General features: G+C 35.9%; 1 protein-coding gene across 3 annotated transcripts in view; it reads right to left on the bottom strand.

The window, feature by feature from the left end:
- Positions 1 to 15,652, bottom strand: part of LOC108680397 (hemolymph clottable protein) — a 35,582-nt gene that overhangs the window by 2,007 nt on the left and 17,923 nt on the right. For 2 of the 3 annotated variants that reach the window (XM_018169209.2, XM_018169217.2), the window contains exons 17-32: positions 14,972 to 15,094; positions 14,387 to 14,516; positions 13,708 to 13,811; positions 13,142 to 13,242; positions 11,691 to 11,880; positions 11,107 to 11,235; positions 10,369 to 10,454; positions 9,654 to 9,769; positions 7,867 to 8,066; positions 7,290 to 7,461; positions 4,428 to 4,594; positions 3,600 to 3,743; positions 2,633 to 2,788; positions 2,246 to 2,397; positions 1,878 to 2,025; positions 208 to 405 (exon numbers count right to left, since the gene is read on the bottom strand). In XM_018169209.2, the coding sequence (XP_018024698.1) occupies positions 208 to 405; positions 1,878 to 2,025; positions 2,246 to 2,397; positions 2,633 to 2,788; positions 3,600 to 3,743; positions 4,428 to 4,594; positions 7,290 to 7,461; positions 7,867 to 8,066; positions 9,654 to 9,769; positions 10,369 to 10,454; positions 11,107 to 11,235; positions 11,691 to 11,880; positions 13,142 to 13,242; positions 13,708 to 13,811; positions 14,387 to 14,516; positions 14,972 to 15,094 (2,316 nt within the window). Of the gene's footprint in view, positions 1 to 207; positions 406 to 492; positions 556 to 1,877; positions 2,026 to 2,245; positions 2,398 to 2,632; positions 2,789 to 3,599; positions 3,744 to 4,427; positions 4,595 to 7,289; positions 7,462 to 7,866; positions 8,067 to 9,653; positions 9,770 to 10,368; positions 10,455 to 11,106; positions 11,236 to 11,690; positions 11,881 to 13,141; positions 13,243 to 13,707; positions 13,812 to 14,386; positions 14,517 to 14,971; positions 15,095 to 15,652 lie in introns of those variants that run through there. The other variant, XM_018169224.2, reaches the window with a different exon arrangement.

Raw genomic sequence — 15,652 nt, 5'->3', positions numbered from 1 at the left:
AAAATTTATCGTATTTTCAGTGGATGGGTGAAGTTTACATCCGTGGAAACCGACGAGAGCAAATCTTAGAAGCCGCTATTGAAGCGTGGATGCTTATTCCGATATTATATATTTACTTTGAACCAAAGTTCTTCTTAGCTCATAAATTCATGTGCATTTAAACTACCTACATCCTTCCAAATTAGAAGCAATTTGTGAAGCTCTCACCATAATCTCCCCGTCGTTGATGGTGAGAGAAAAGTCCTGACGTTCACCTCCTATGATGACCAGGACTCCGTTGCGTGCTGAGCGCTGCACGGCGATGCCGAAGTCATCATCGTTGCCGTGCTCGCACAGCGTCGTGGCGAGTGACGCGCAGCGGTCCAAGAGTGACGTGTTCACGTGGAGGCCGTCGTACGTCGTGATCTGCACGTCAAAGATTATTCGGCGACGACCTTTTGCTAGGCACTATTTTATTAGTAGGTACTCCCATTTCAAAAATATTGAGCTTTGAAGTTTTCAATAATTTCAATGCAAGAGGGATGTGTTCACGTGGAGGCCGTCGTACGTCGTGATCTGCAAGTCGAAGATTATTCGGCGACGATCTTTTGATAGGTACTATTTTATTAGTAGGCACTCCCATTTCTAAAATATTGAGCTTTGAGGTTGTTAATAATTTCAATGTACTTTGAACCTCCTCTCGATCATTATTCGCTGAATTAAAACTTAGTGATACGATAAAATAATTTGTCTTTAATTTTGAATGATTGACAACATCGCTGATGTTAATGCTGCTTGGTTTTAATACACAATAATCTCTTTGGTTTTCATATATAATTGATACGAAGCATTTAACTATTCATTTGTGGATATTATAACCGAAGTTCGCTCAGATTCTTTCATGCATTTCCATTGAGTCTCATGAATTTCAATGAAATTACAAGACATAATTGATGAAATTGTGAAAATAAAAATTTTTACAAGGAGAAACAAATAAATAAACTGTGAAGGATAAAATAAAAAACACACGCTGAATTCCTAAAAACAGATAAGCTGCTAACGGAGATCGTTCTGATTAGGGTGGCGGACTTGCGCTTAGGGATTACATTGATTGACTTGAATTTGAGATATAAGAGGCACAGTCGAAAGCTTCTGTTAAAGATTAAGATTCACTCCACTGAACGTGGTTAGATGAGTCAATAGGGATGGAGATAGAAATAGTTGAGGATCAGGATTAAAGTAGTCGCTTACATCAAGTGGATATTGCATGGCTTGTGTAATTGTTGATATTATCACCTTAAATAATTCTATAGTGCAATATTGATTTATTATTCTGTAAATAAAATGATGAATTGATAAAGTCAGCGATAGTCTTGTCTCCAAGCCTTCAATAAGCATAGTCATGCATTGTTCGTAAATACCATCATAAACACCATCACTGCACTGAGAGATTTTGGTGGGTCTGGATGATCCAACGGCGTTCAAATAGCGATGCATTTTTTTGACTCACTTGCTCCATTTGTGGGTCATCTGACCTATTACAGGCCCTTTAAACTTCAGGTATGACTCACTTGTGGCATGAGAGCGATTTAACGCCACGAGTGAGTCATACCTGAAATTTAAGAGACCAGTAATAGGTCAGTGTGACCCACAAATGGGGCAAGTGAGTCAAAAAATGCATCGCTATTTGAACACCGTTGTCTCTACTAAGTGTGTCATCCAGACCCACAAATTTTTCTCAGTGTGACAAGGTTGATGATTTGCAAATTTCTTTTTATATCGTCATTTTGTTTCTTCGATGTACAGTGTACTGCTGCAATTCCGGTGTTTTTCGTAAAAAAGTTGTATCTTAAATACTATTATCACGTTATGTTATCCCTCAGAAAAAGCTGACTCACTGAATTAGGCTGGATGACGCAGTAGTCTCCGGGAATGTAATCCGACATGATGCCAATTTTTGCAAAGTTCTGGGCGACTTCAGGGAGTTGGACTCCATCCAAAACTTTCTGACCGTTACGAGTCACGAACCACCTGTTCTGTTCATCACTGTGCAGCAAAAAAGTTGTCGTGTAGTTAGTAATGAAGTTACTTTAATTATTATCGAAAATTGATTTATTAAACCTAGAAATTATCGAAATAATAAACCTTGAATTATCGAAAATTTATGTTTAGCTTATCGTATGAGCAAAAACTAGGACCATAGTTTGGAAACGAGAAATTATTTACACTAAATATCTGCAGAAAGAAATTTTAAAATTAGAAATACCGGTTGCCGGAAGACTGTATTTTCTTCACGCTGTCCTCAGCAAAACAATCGTCAATAGTAGGCTCGTGCATAATTCTTTTCAAAAAGATTTCATTGAAGAGAGTCTTGTAAGTGAACCCGAGGAAGCTGTTTCGACAAGGCAGTTTTTTGACCTATGATTGAAAATTAGGTCGATAAGAAATCGGAATATTGCGAGGAAAAATATTTTTACATATTACAGTTCGACCTTCAAACGAAATATTCATGATTTAATATCAAGTGAAGATAAATTGTATTTAGGAAATTTTTAGGCGTATGTACTCTAAGTTTTCTGGAAGAATCTGTTGAAGAAACATCAAAAATGAAAGGTCTTAAAAAAAAATCCGCTTCACGAGACAAACCACTTACGTCATTCACATTGAGGGTGGTTGTGACTTCGTTGTACTCCGCTATTTTGTGGAACTCTTGTACAGCGTCGGTTTTCTTGCTCCAGTGACATTTGCTCTTTTCCTGCAATTTCTGTTTCAGGCTGGCCTTACCCGCTTCAGTAAGTGAATACTTTTGCTGTACATGGAGGCGGTGTTTAGAAGTTTTTATATAGACCAGTAATTCATTATGGAACTAGGGACCAGCGAGTGATTTTGGATGAGCAATTTTGCACTCTATTGATTGAGGTAAAGTTAAAATCGTCGACGATAATTATGGTTAAATGAAGTGTGCTCCATATAGAGAAATTAAAACTACTACGGCATCAGTTCATGTTTGAAATCTGACAGACACTATAACACGATCAAAAAAGAACGTCTTTTCAAAATTTTTAGCTGTCAAAGGGTCCAAAACAAGCTTAATTACCAACTTGTACAAAAAAACAAAAGCTATTGCGACATCACATCTTGCTCGTATACAGAAGCAGATATGACACTCTTATAACAGATATGACCCTTAATGTATTCATCTAAAATATTTCTTCATCTAAAATTTTCACGGCAAAAAGCGTACACGTACAAAACGTCACATTTTTAAAAAACTTAATGTATGAAAACCTCATGAGAAGAAAGTAAAGTCATTAGTTTGTTCTGTATTTCAAAAATGAGATGTAGGTCAGGGTTATTAGAAAATTTTTGCATTAAACACCTTCTACAAGTTATTATTCAGAGATTGAAATTGCTCTCATTTGTTGGTTTGTTAATTGTACGTAATGCAATCAGAAGTTTGCATGTAGATTTTTATTCAGGTTGCTTATATAATCGATAGTTACTGAAACATTCTATTACGTCAATAACGAATTCCTTGTGTTTCAAATTAGTGGATGAGAATTTGCAATAAGTTCGCCGTGAAACAAACAAGTTTTCACGACACTCAGGCTAATACTCACCGAGGCTGATGAGAAAAGCGTCTCGCAGCGGTCCCCTTGATACATGCTGAACTGCTCGGACTTGGTGAGGTTCTTTGCGAAAATGACGTCAATTGTGTCGAGGTCGTTCAGCTTGGGAAGCGTCAATTCCCCCTCGAAACAAGACTACGGGAAAAAATATTATTGACATGAACTCTGATAATGTATTCTAAAAGAATGCGCATAGGTAAAATTCAGAAAAAGAACCCTGAAGGCATTCAGGAAAATAACACTGTGAAAAATGAACTCACATGTTTTTTAATACAATAGACATTTTTGCGATATAATTTCCAAGCAAAATGTATAGGGAGAAGTGTAGACAAGTGCCAATTTCTCGAATTAGTTTTTTCAGGTAAGCCATGTTTCTGGCTGGCAATAATGAACGTAGTAAGCCGCAAGGAATTGGGAACTATTTAATCCTAATATGATTAATTGAAATTGATACAATTTACAACGTATGTGATTGTATTATGTATGCTGCATTTAAGCTTCCAGTTTTTAATATAACAACTGTACATTTTATCTGCTGCCCTGAATGTCTACCTGTAGCATTGTGAGTTCAGCAGGCGAAACATAAACTAAACAAGAATTTTTAAGTGCAATTATTAGCAGTAAAATGTTTACTATATTGCACTTTAGATAGATATGTGCAATTCATAGTGCACATATCTATCATCATAGATAGATATGTGATTCATAGCATCATATCTATCGGGATCATAGTGCAATTCATAACATGCTACAGCTATGTTGAAGACCAGAACAAAAACATATAATGGAAGTTATTTAAAATAAAAATTATAGTCTGACCCTGGCGCAAGGCACTCCAGTAACGTCGAAGACCGCCGCAATCTTGGTAGACTTTTGGTCCTGCAGTCCGTAACAAGTTGTGGTGGCCAAGACAGCCTCGAAGCTCGCGGTCTGCTGATTGTTGCGCCATACCTCGCCGCGGATGCTTTGGCCAGTTATTTGGTACTCTGATCCCAACAAAATGTTTTGTATAAGTAAGTATGATAATAATAAGTATTTAAACTCAAGCGAATGGGATGAGCATATATCGTATAGCAATCAGTTTGAAACAAATTAAGGCACTTACATTTCCATAGGAAAACATATATCATATCGAGATCGATTTAATATCAATAATGACACTTATACTTGTATAAGAAGAACATACATTATATCGAGATCAATTTGAAGTAAATAAAGGCATATATTATCAAACCCCACGTTATGAATAGAGTTCATTAAACAAAAGAATAAATTTATCTTGTTAATTCCGTAAAGGGGAATTAATTGGATTAATTAATCAAGCAAATCCTTGTAATCCGTGCTGAAAATACGTGACACGCCTCATCTGAAATATTCATATGGACCCCAAAGGTTAGCGAATTTCTAAGAGCTTTAGCAAATATATTAATCCATCTCAATGGCAGAAAAATAAGCGTCTGCTATCATGGTAGAAGTCATAATATATGGTTAAAAAAATTAAAAAATTCCTATGATATAGTTTCAAACAATTTGAAACGGTTAATAAATTTTTCAGAGCGGTAAAGTTACAGTTGATTTATTGAATTTTTATAAAAACGTCACACAACAATATTAAGATACGTGTATTGTATTATTACATATTATTAATACGTAATACGTATTATTAATACGTATTATTAATACGTGCTTAATATACTAATATTTACTAGTAGTACTTCATGCTGAAGATACTAGTGCGCACACTGCTGAAAATACTAGTATTTCACTGATGTAGCGAAAAGTAAAAGTAATATTAAACTGTACAGCCTGGCCCGTATGATGAACAATATCCCATCAGAAAGTTTAGATCATGCGAACGTCATCTCTGCGACTGATGTTTCAGCATTAGTTGAAATAATAAATTTCAGCAATACGTTTTTCAGAAGCAATAAGTTTTCCCCGAGTATGAGCGCCTTCAAAAACAGACTAGACGAAGCTATGAAGGAGCATATGTTCAGTCTTAGAATGCCTAGCAACTTACGGACCAGGCAATAAGTCCAGCAGCTATCTCAATCAATCGTCAGCTATGGAAAGATCGGGTTCCAAAGGCCGGATCCCTTGTGAATCAAGTCACGAAAAGTTCAAGAATCGGCAACAGGCCATGGGCCTATTTCTTCAGTGCCGACACTTCGATTATATTATATTATATTACATTATATTATATTATATTATATTATATTATATTATATTATATTATATTATATTATATTATATTATATTATCATAAGCTTCGCAAGATCCATGATGAGCAGCTAATGCAAACAGTCCGCATTTTTTCTCTAATTGAATTTTATCTCAAAAATTTTCACCAATAATAATGATATATACAATTTTAGGTTCGAAGAAAAATTCGGTTAAAATTCGCCGCTCCTTTTCTTAGTGTCTATGCATTATTGTTTCAAAGCATCATATTTACATCGAGAGATCCGTTACAGCCCAATTGAAAAAATTACTGCAAACAAATATATATATGCAATTTGTGTCGAATATCGCAATATTCGAATGGTGTTGTATATAGGGATAAAAAAAATTACCACATTATCGAATAATCCTAAAGAACCATATCCATGATATATTAGATCTGACCCAACGCCTTTTTGACTTTTGAATTTTTCGCCCCAATTGTCCGTGATACTAATAAAATTCAGAGCAAGGAAAAGCCAGGGTGCGACAGCTACAACAGCGCTGTGGCTCCAGTGGAAGGCAGAAATTTTGGATGTAAGGACGGATCTGGATCCTACTGTTGCTACGGAGACCGTGAGCCTGCTTTCGTGGCGAGCTCGTGATGTTCACGTTGGATACCTCCTCCAAGTGATGTTCCCTGGCCCTGTGGACCGACGTCTAATGACTCCTTAATCCAAACCTGCATCAACCGTCCCGGGATGATGGACCTCTCTTCGAGCACTCAGCTGGACCTAACTTACCATAGAGACCAAGTCTTTATTCAGTACACTGTGAGTCCGGCAATGACAGAGCGTGATTCATTGTCAAGGATGGTGTTGGGTTAAAGATCTAATAGCCGCTTCACGGCCTGATGTATAATAAAGATGTAGGGCCAACTGATCTAATCTTATTTTGTCAATAGAGCAAATGAAATGAAATGATTTTTTTAAATTGATCCAAATGATGTATAATTGAAAAAGTGATTGATAACTGATCACAAATTGATTAAATGATTGTTAAAGTCGCTAATTGATCTCGAAGAAACAAATGACAAATTCAAAGTCCAACGATTGTGATATTATCTCTCCTCGGTATATTAATTTCATCTTTACTATTTACTTAATAGATGCCGCATGATGACGTACGCATGACGTCATCCGCCTCAAGTTTACTACTGGCCCTTTCTTGAACGAAACAATGGCGGAATTCACGCAATTTTTATTTTCTGCACACGGTTGATTGAATAAATTATTTCGTATAAACGGTTTTTGTCTTTCCGTCATAAAGTTTTCGTTAATTTGTTATTGCAATCCATTTATACAAATTAGAAACTAAACATATTTTAGCCGTGGAAAATGGAACTGGCAAGTTGTGGTCATGCATTCACTCGCCTCCTCATTTTCAATTAATCACCTGCGCATGTTCCCCAAAACCAGAAAATAAAATCTCACGGTTACACAATTAATTGATTGCACTCACTCCAACCGGCGTTCCTGCGAAGATTGCGTAAGAACGACATGAGTTGCGGCTCCGACACGCGCCCAAACTGCTGAGTCGGGCGGGTCAGTTCCACTTCAGTCGAGTCGAGGATCGTTAACTTCTGCGGAGCTTTAGACTGCTGTTGCTCCTCCTGGCCGAATGACCCGAACGTCTGAGGAGGAATATTTATTTAAGTTCTTGGAATACGGAAAAAAGCTTATGACTGGCGAGAAATGAGGACACATTCTGCTGAGACAGATGATTGTTCCTCAGTCGCTCATGTAACTACTTGTGATGAGAAGTACTTTGCTTCTGCGGTCACAAATTTCCTATCGAGTAGGCAATCCCTCGTCATATTGTACGCGTTTTGCAGGAAAAGCAAGAGTCAATAATTAAAAAAAACTATAATTAAATAAAAATATAAAATAATGAATACAAGATAGTAGAGGAAAATAATTCATATTTAACAAGGGCCAAAACAACAAAGACAATATAAAGAACAACAGCTTCTACAGTGTTGGTTAAGTTACAGGACAGTAAGTTTGACTTGCTGTATAGACGACGGCTGTTGCTTTACCTGAATTTCATTGAAACCTGACTGCTCGATGTCGACACCTCCAGACTGTTGACTCCACAGGTCCTCGTCTTGCGACTGATCCCCAGTGAACTGCTGCACGATGTCTGAGCTCTCGTGGCCGCACAGCTCGTAGTCCTCGAAGGAATCTTGCCCGTACTTGGAGACGAAGCGACCGGCGTCGGACGCGCGTTCCAAATGGCCTGTGAAAATATTTAGTCGGGTTCATTAAGAGTCGTATTCGCAACATGATGCATCAAATTCAGTTGATACATACGTAAGCGTTACATGTAGAGGATTAATTTGCACGATTTTTTTGAATAATTGAATATTTGTTCGATATAATAATGCGGTTTAGGCTTTTAAAATTTTTTATTAAGCTTAAATTTGCATGGTGAACTAAGGACATTGATTTTCAGTACTCGCCAATGGTAGCAGTTTCATCGTCTGAAATGGCCTTGAAATGTTCCGTTATACGTTTGTTGTAATGAATTCATGGTGCGGCCAGAGGTGGGCCATAGCGCGCTACATGTAGCGGTAGCGGTAGCGGCGCTACATTTAAAGCAATGTAGCGGTAGCGGTAGCGCCGCTACATATTCAAGTAGCGATACGAGGTTTTGCCGCAACAGCGCTACCGCAACATTTATAGATTAAGCCTTTAGATTTTACTTAATAGTATTAAATATTATTTAAAACCAGCATGATACATACATAATATAAATTACTGAATAAAACTGTACGAAAGATTTCGGTGTAATGTTGTCAACCTCAGCCTATTACTAGTGTCAACATGTTAGTTGTTACTTGTTAAGGTGTTACCAGTTACCACTTACAGGTATTTTTTCATGTTTAAGTTTGCTTACAGTTATTTTTACACAGTTATTTTTATGTTTCACCTTCCCTATATGAATGTCTACCTTAATCTACCAATGTAAAAAATAATCCACATATATATGCAAATAAAAGACTGATTTTTTATATGTACACTGTATGTGGATAATTTTTGAGATTGGTAGATTAAAGTAGACATCCATGTAGGGAAGGTAAAACATAAAAGTAACTGTAAATTTTATTTACTGTATCTAACCCGTACTAGTTCGGTTAGGTTAATTGCAATAAAGTTGCATTGATATCTTTTGCAAATGTTTTATTATCATTACATGTTTATGAGTAAATCCCAATAGCAGAACAATAAATATTTAGAGATTTCCAATAATTTTGGCCATTGTAGCGGCTAATGTAGCGGTGCTACATTTTACTGTAGCGGTAGCGCTCGCTAAAATCTAGTGGGTGTAGCGGTAGCGGCCGCTACATTTCAAAGTAGCGCTGCCCAGCTCTGGGTGCGGCTAAAATACAAATTTAGAATGGTGATAATGCCCTACAGATATATCGTCATTGCCTGAACGTTGCTTAACGATGTAGGTTTAAAAGCCCGGAAAAACTAAAAGATTGATTCAATAATATATCCGTAACAGGAGAGTTTAAACGATGAATTCTTTTATCGTTCTACAACTACGATCACTTTGTGCAAACTCCCAATTCAAACCTACTATTGACAATTATGCGCTAAACTTTAATTCCCTCAGAAATATCCTAATGAAGCGGTAAGTATGTAAGTATGCTTTATACTTTTATTCTCTTTGAAATATTTAAATGAAGTACTGTAATTATTCGTTAACTTTTATTCTCTCGGAAATGTCCCAATGAAGTAATGTGATTATGCGTTAAACTTTAATTCTCTCGGAAATATCCCAATGAAGTGATGTATGAAATAAGAACAAATTACTAACCTAGACTGTATCTGAGGACGACACGAGCGTTGGTAGGGTTAAACTTATGCACGACGGAGAAGGTGAAGGCGTGCAACGAAGGAGCCAGCAGCCATTTATCCAACGAAGACGTTTTCCTGGTGAAGAAATTCCAGTTACGAGTGAGCCTGAAGATTTTATTGAAGCAGTAATCATTCCTAGAATAAATAGTTTACGTATTGAAGCGATATAAGAATTCTCTTCGTTTCAGTTTAATTCGGATTTTCAACTAAATATTCAAGGAAGAAGGATCCTAATTTTTGAATGTTCAACATTTCCTTTAAGATTTTCGTGGAAACAGTGTTATAATTTATGATAGCTCTTCTTCATTTCACTTCGTATGACTAATTGATACATTTGTTGTTGATTGGCCTGACGAGATATTAAAAAATTGCACTGAATGCTTGTGTAATTTTTTTCGCCACTCGTACCAGGACGAAAGTGAAGGATTTTTCTGCGGTTGCTACTGCCGAATAATTCCAATGAATGAAGAGTTTGATGCTTTGAATTAATAAGCTGACATACGCATATTTAAACTTACAGATTTGGGGAAAATAAACAAGTTTAACTGTGAATACGAATTGTAAGTCCGAAGAAGAAATTCCTGCCCAGCAATATATATTAGTTTTATATCCACTCTACAGTCATCAATCGAGTCAAAATATTTATTCATTATATTAAAGTTGTATTAACTTACTTGTCAAAGAAGGAATCCAATTCCAGAGACAGCGGGATGTCGCCTTCATACTTGGCATCAAAATTTAAAGGCAAGGTCCATTCATTCTGCCAGGAAAAAATTTTCAGATTAATTTTTTTGTCATTCAAGAAATTTTGAATTCATGATTATGACTTTTATAGCATTGTACATTAAATTCATTCGAGCTCATGTTTGTTCAAAGGTATACCAAAATGCGGCTTCGTAAACAATCATAGATAAGTAAATTTTATTTTAAACTGCATACTTGTTTTTAGACACAAATAAATTTATTTTTACAGAGAAATTTCGTCGTGAACTACTCCACGAGATAGATATAGAGTTGACGCTGTCGATCTTTATAAAGTGTTACGCTGGAAAATTATGCATGCAATTTTTCAGTTATTAACATAAATCGCCCAGAATATTATTGCTGATAAATCTTTCCTCGCAGAAATAATGTACATCTATTGTTTTTTACACAAATGCAGTAAAAGTAAGCAATTACACAAAAGATCAGGTTTAAATAATTAAATCGAGTAAAATAATTGAATCGATAAAAAAAATTACATAGTAAAAAGTTATACCGGGTTTAGTAATTAAATCTATTAAAAAATCAAATCTTGCAAAAAATTAAATCTAGTAAAAATTAAATCTAGCAAAAAATTAAATCTAGTACAAAATTAAATCCAGTAAAAAATTAAATTTAGTAAAACATTTAAATCGAGTAAAATAAATAACCTTGTACTTGGTGTGTGACAGAGGATCGGGCTCAACAGGTGCCATGTTCTGGAGCACCTGTGTTACATCGGCGGGCGCTGTGTCCCGTAGGAGGGTGTAGGGCTGAGTCGTCTTTATGAACACTATAGCCTGTGAAGTGAACAAAATATAGAGTGTTGAAAATTGTAAAGATGTATAACTTATCAATCATATTATATTATTATTGAACGAAATTATATTATTGATGAACGAAGTTTAAAAAGTTTTAATTCAGTTACCAATCATTCTATTAAATATACCCAAAAATGGAATAGAAGTAAAATTTTTGCGGATAAATTACATACAAAACCTCAAAATACGTTGAATAAACAATTAAATCACCCAAGGAATAGGAAAATATTCTCCAGTTCAAGTAAAGACGGACAAAAACTTATTAAAAATTCACAAAGAATGTCAATCAAAGAATGTCTATCAATGTACTCATTCACTTATTGACATATTCCTCATTTAAGCTGGATTAAGTTCACGTTGTGTTTTTTCAATATGTTTTATTACATGAATTAATCACAAGAATCAGATTAAAATCTAAGAGTTTTTGTGTTTACACTCGTTTCGTATTTCGGAGTGAGAGTGATTTCTAAACCAGCGTTGTGGTCTTTGTCTGCAGTAGCTCTGTAGACCAGTTTGGGGGAGTAAGGTTGCAGTGCGCCGGTGGTGTGAGAGACTCCAGCGGCCACCATACTTCTGGACCACGGTGCCATTGTCTCGACGATTACACTCAATGTAGACACGCAACTGCAAACATATCAGTCAGACTCAATAGAATATAGAAAAAATATAACTCGGTACTCACTGCAGTGAGTGACAGAGAGCGCATTTTCTCGTCGACGAAAACGTAAAGTCACGGACAGACGGAATGGACGGACTCAACAGAGTATAGAAAAAATATAACTCAATCCCCACTGCAGTGAGTGACAGAGAGCGCATTTTCTCGTCGACGAAAACGTGAAGTCTCGGACGGACAGACGGACGGACGGACATGGCGAGCACAATAGTGCATTTTTTCCATAAATGAGAAAATGCGTTAAAAAGCCTTGCTTAAATTTTACTAAACACTTCGCAAGATCTACCAGTGTTAGGCAATTTAATTCAATTTTATGATCTATGTTCATATAAGGATACTAGTGATGTGAGAATATATTTTGGTTCTCATAATCTCAAAATCGGTTGAGGTTTCTGGGACATTATTTCATCGATCAATACTATTTCGACAGTTTTATTTATTCAAGTCCATTCTGAAGATTAATACGACTCCAACTCTAATTCGACTGCTGTTTTCAAGCTGAGACTACGAATTGTTTAGCTTTCCCCAAAATTATTTTTTATTTTTAGTTGAGAAAAAGAAGGTGGTTGAAGTGAGGATTCCATATAAGCTGTTCCATTAGCATACAGGTTAATAGATTTGGGCGACGACTGGTGATGACGCCTTTATAACTTTTAACAGCTGCTGCAAATTTCGTAAAAACATGATACTAAACGAGATTAGCGATCGCAGTGCAGAGAACAGCAGGAATTGCTTTTGTTGTGTCTTCCGAGGAGTATCTCGACATTATTTCCGCGGTCGCAACCGACTGAAATCTGCACTACAGAAACTGGTAAATTACATCATCCAGTAGACTTTGAAAATCAATTTATCAGTAATTGTTTAAGGACATTGATTTACGAAACTTTATCTGTCTCGAGTATGCAGGCCTTGGATGCGCGCCAGGATCAAACACGCATATAATTATTTACGAAATATTTAGAATTTGGACCAATAATTTAATTGCTGATGTTCTAAAACCTTTACCATGTTCCATTAATTATTCAATTAAATCACACTAATCAAACCTCATACACTCGAAGGCTATATGACAGCAGCTGAGTTAGGATGCATTGTGAGGCATTGAAAAGGTGTTTAGTTGTTCTTATGAACTCTTCCGCACTCTTGCTGGCTGCATTAACGCCTGAATTAAGCACATGATACGAGAATAAATATTAATCCAGATTTACTCACGATTCCGCGAATGCTCTAGTTTCCAGTTCGAAAGTTTGCTTGGATGCATTTCTGGAGAAGGCCAAGGTGCCAGTGAAGTGGTAAATTGTTGGCTTCGCCACCTGCTCAACATTAGCTGGCATTGATTGATTGATATAAAAATAGTACAGGATAAAGCTTCTTCTTCGACTTTCTAATATGTTAAAATTGACTTTTGAAAATGACTGCATCTGCGACCGATTTTATCAATTAAGCAGTTATATAATAATTGAAATTGCCATGGTACTTTCATATGTCGGTTTTAATTGAACATGGTGCATAGAAATGATGATTTGGAATGATTCGTCCCTAACATCGAATGAATCTGATTTTTTTCGTGTTGGAATCTGCAGTATTTGGATGTTTGGATTTGTCTTTTTCAGCATTCCCATGAATATTTTTCAGTATTTACATTTCAATATTTGATTATCTCTCCATATTCAGTTAATATGGTAATTTATGAGCCCTAAATAATTAACTCAATTCTAGAGCATTGCAACACAAAGCTAAAAATTTCTATTCTATAACAAGAGCAGCGATGTACTCACATTAGTAATGACCGGCAGTCCAATATCATTCACTGTAGTGAACGTATAATCAACGGGGTTGACATACAGGGTGCTAGGCCCAGAGAAGCTATTGCCGGAGCCCCCTGACATAAAAATGAAACGGAATTATGCAATACAGAGGAAAATTGGTAAGTAGAATCTGAATTATTTTGATGGTTTTTGATTGCAAATAGGATTTGATGTGCAAAATAATAATGCAATTATAATCAGCATGAAATGAAATGAATTCCTTCACAACTTCCTTCACTTTCCTTTAAATGAATTCCTTCACAAATTCTTTGTAATGTGCTTCTGCGCAAATACGATGCACGATGCTTCTATACATGTTATTTTACGCTGTCAATTTCAATTGCATTCGCATCTATTATTATGAAGAAATTTTATATTGCACCTTCAAGCAAAAAAATTTACCTCAGAGTCCAATAGTATGAATTAAAATTATAAAACTATTTAATGATTATCTGCTAGGCAGGATTTAATTGAACTAAGCTTCACAGGCCTCATTATTAACTTGAATTGTTAATTAACAAGATTGCGATGAGCCGAAATGAGAGCGAATGAGAAAACTTAGAGATAGCGCAGTAACTTAATGATTAATAAGGCATGAAAATATTTAATATACAAAAAAGATTAAAATAAAATATATATGTTGACTTACACACAGACTTCACGAAGTCAGCAATGAACTCGTGCTCGAGAGGCAGGAAGATCTGAACGTCCTTCAGTGGGTTGAAGGAAACCAAGCCCACTATTGCCGCCCGAACCTTCTCGTTGATGACCAGATCCGACTGATGGCAACAGGGCGATATTTTTACTTGAATTGTAAGTAATGAAGTCGGAGATAATATTAGAACACAAAATTTAGCTTCAAAATATTTTTTCGTCGTCTTCGGCTACCGATGATGTTTAAATATTGATCTTTCGCTTTGTTCACTTGAAAGGAAAAATATTTCATTGGTATCTTTGCTGTACTTGTGCAGATGTACTTTGGTTGACTGTTTGTAACTTGATATGAATCTAGGTATGTTAGGGCTACTGATAAGGCTTGTAAATACATTTCGTAATCGAGCGTCCTTAACAACTGCTATACAACTTAAATATAAGATAATATATACAACTTAAAGATAATATATTTCTAGAGGTACTTACACGGAGCATCTTAGTGTTACTATACGTTGATATACTATTAGTGTTACTATTGTGCTATAGAACCTAAAGATAATATATTTATAGAGGTACTTACACGGAGCATCTTCATCAAGTTGGTTGAGATTTGCGCATTGCTGATCGCGGGGGCCACGTTGTACAGCAGCTTGCTGATAATCTCCATCAAGTTCCCGTTGTCGTTGGAAATTGAGACGTCCAACTACCAGTAAAATATATTATTAAGATACGTTTCTATTAAGCAGAGAATGAATAGTAATGAATTAACAAGACACGTATTGAGCATGTAGGTTATATTAAGTAGCAATTGGCAAAAATATCTCCATGTGTCACTTGAAAGAAAAAGTCTAGAAAATATTCAGCAATGTACAACGAATTACAATACCAGCTAAATACACTAAGAACTTCCCGTCCAAATTATCAATTTGAAGAGAACCATGAGATTGAAGAAGCAAAAACATGATGGCTGGTTGAACCATATCATGCACGATAGTTTTCTGCTTCTATTTGTATGGCCTCCGGACATTTAAATCCCATTAAAAATGTAGCACGGACGTGCTGTGCAATTAAAACGTCTACAAAACGGATATTTTTAACTTAAAGCTGCAAATAAACAAAAATAGAATATTTTATTAATATCTACCATACTTTCAATGAATTGGACCTTATCTGTATAGACGACGGAAAAATGCCAAAGAATTACCGATCGTGATGATAGAAACCAAAGCAATGAAACTTGGTCGTTCTCGAGAAGTTACCG

This window comes from Hyalella azteca, unplaced genomic scaffold, assembly GCF_000764305.2.
Source record: "Hyalella azteca isolate HAZT.00-mixed unplaced genomic scaffold, Hazt_2.0.2 contig9281, whole genome shotgun sequence".
NCBI lineage: Eukaryota > Metazoa > Arthropoda > Malacostraca > Amphipoda > Hyalellidae > Hyalella > Hyalella azteca.
This window is presented reverse-complemented; position numbering and strand designations above follow the sequence as displayed.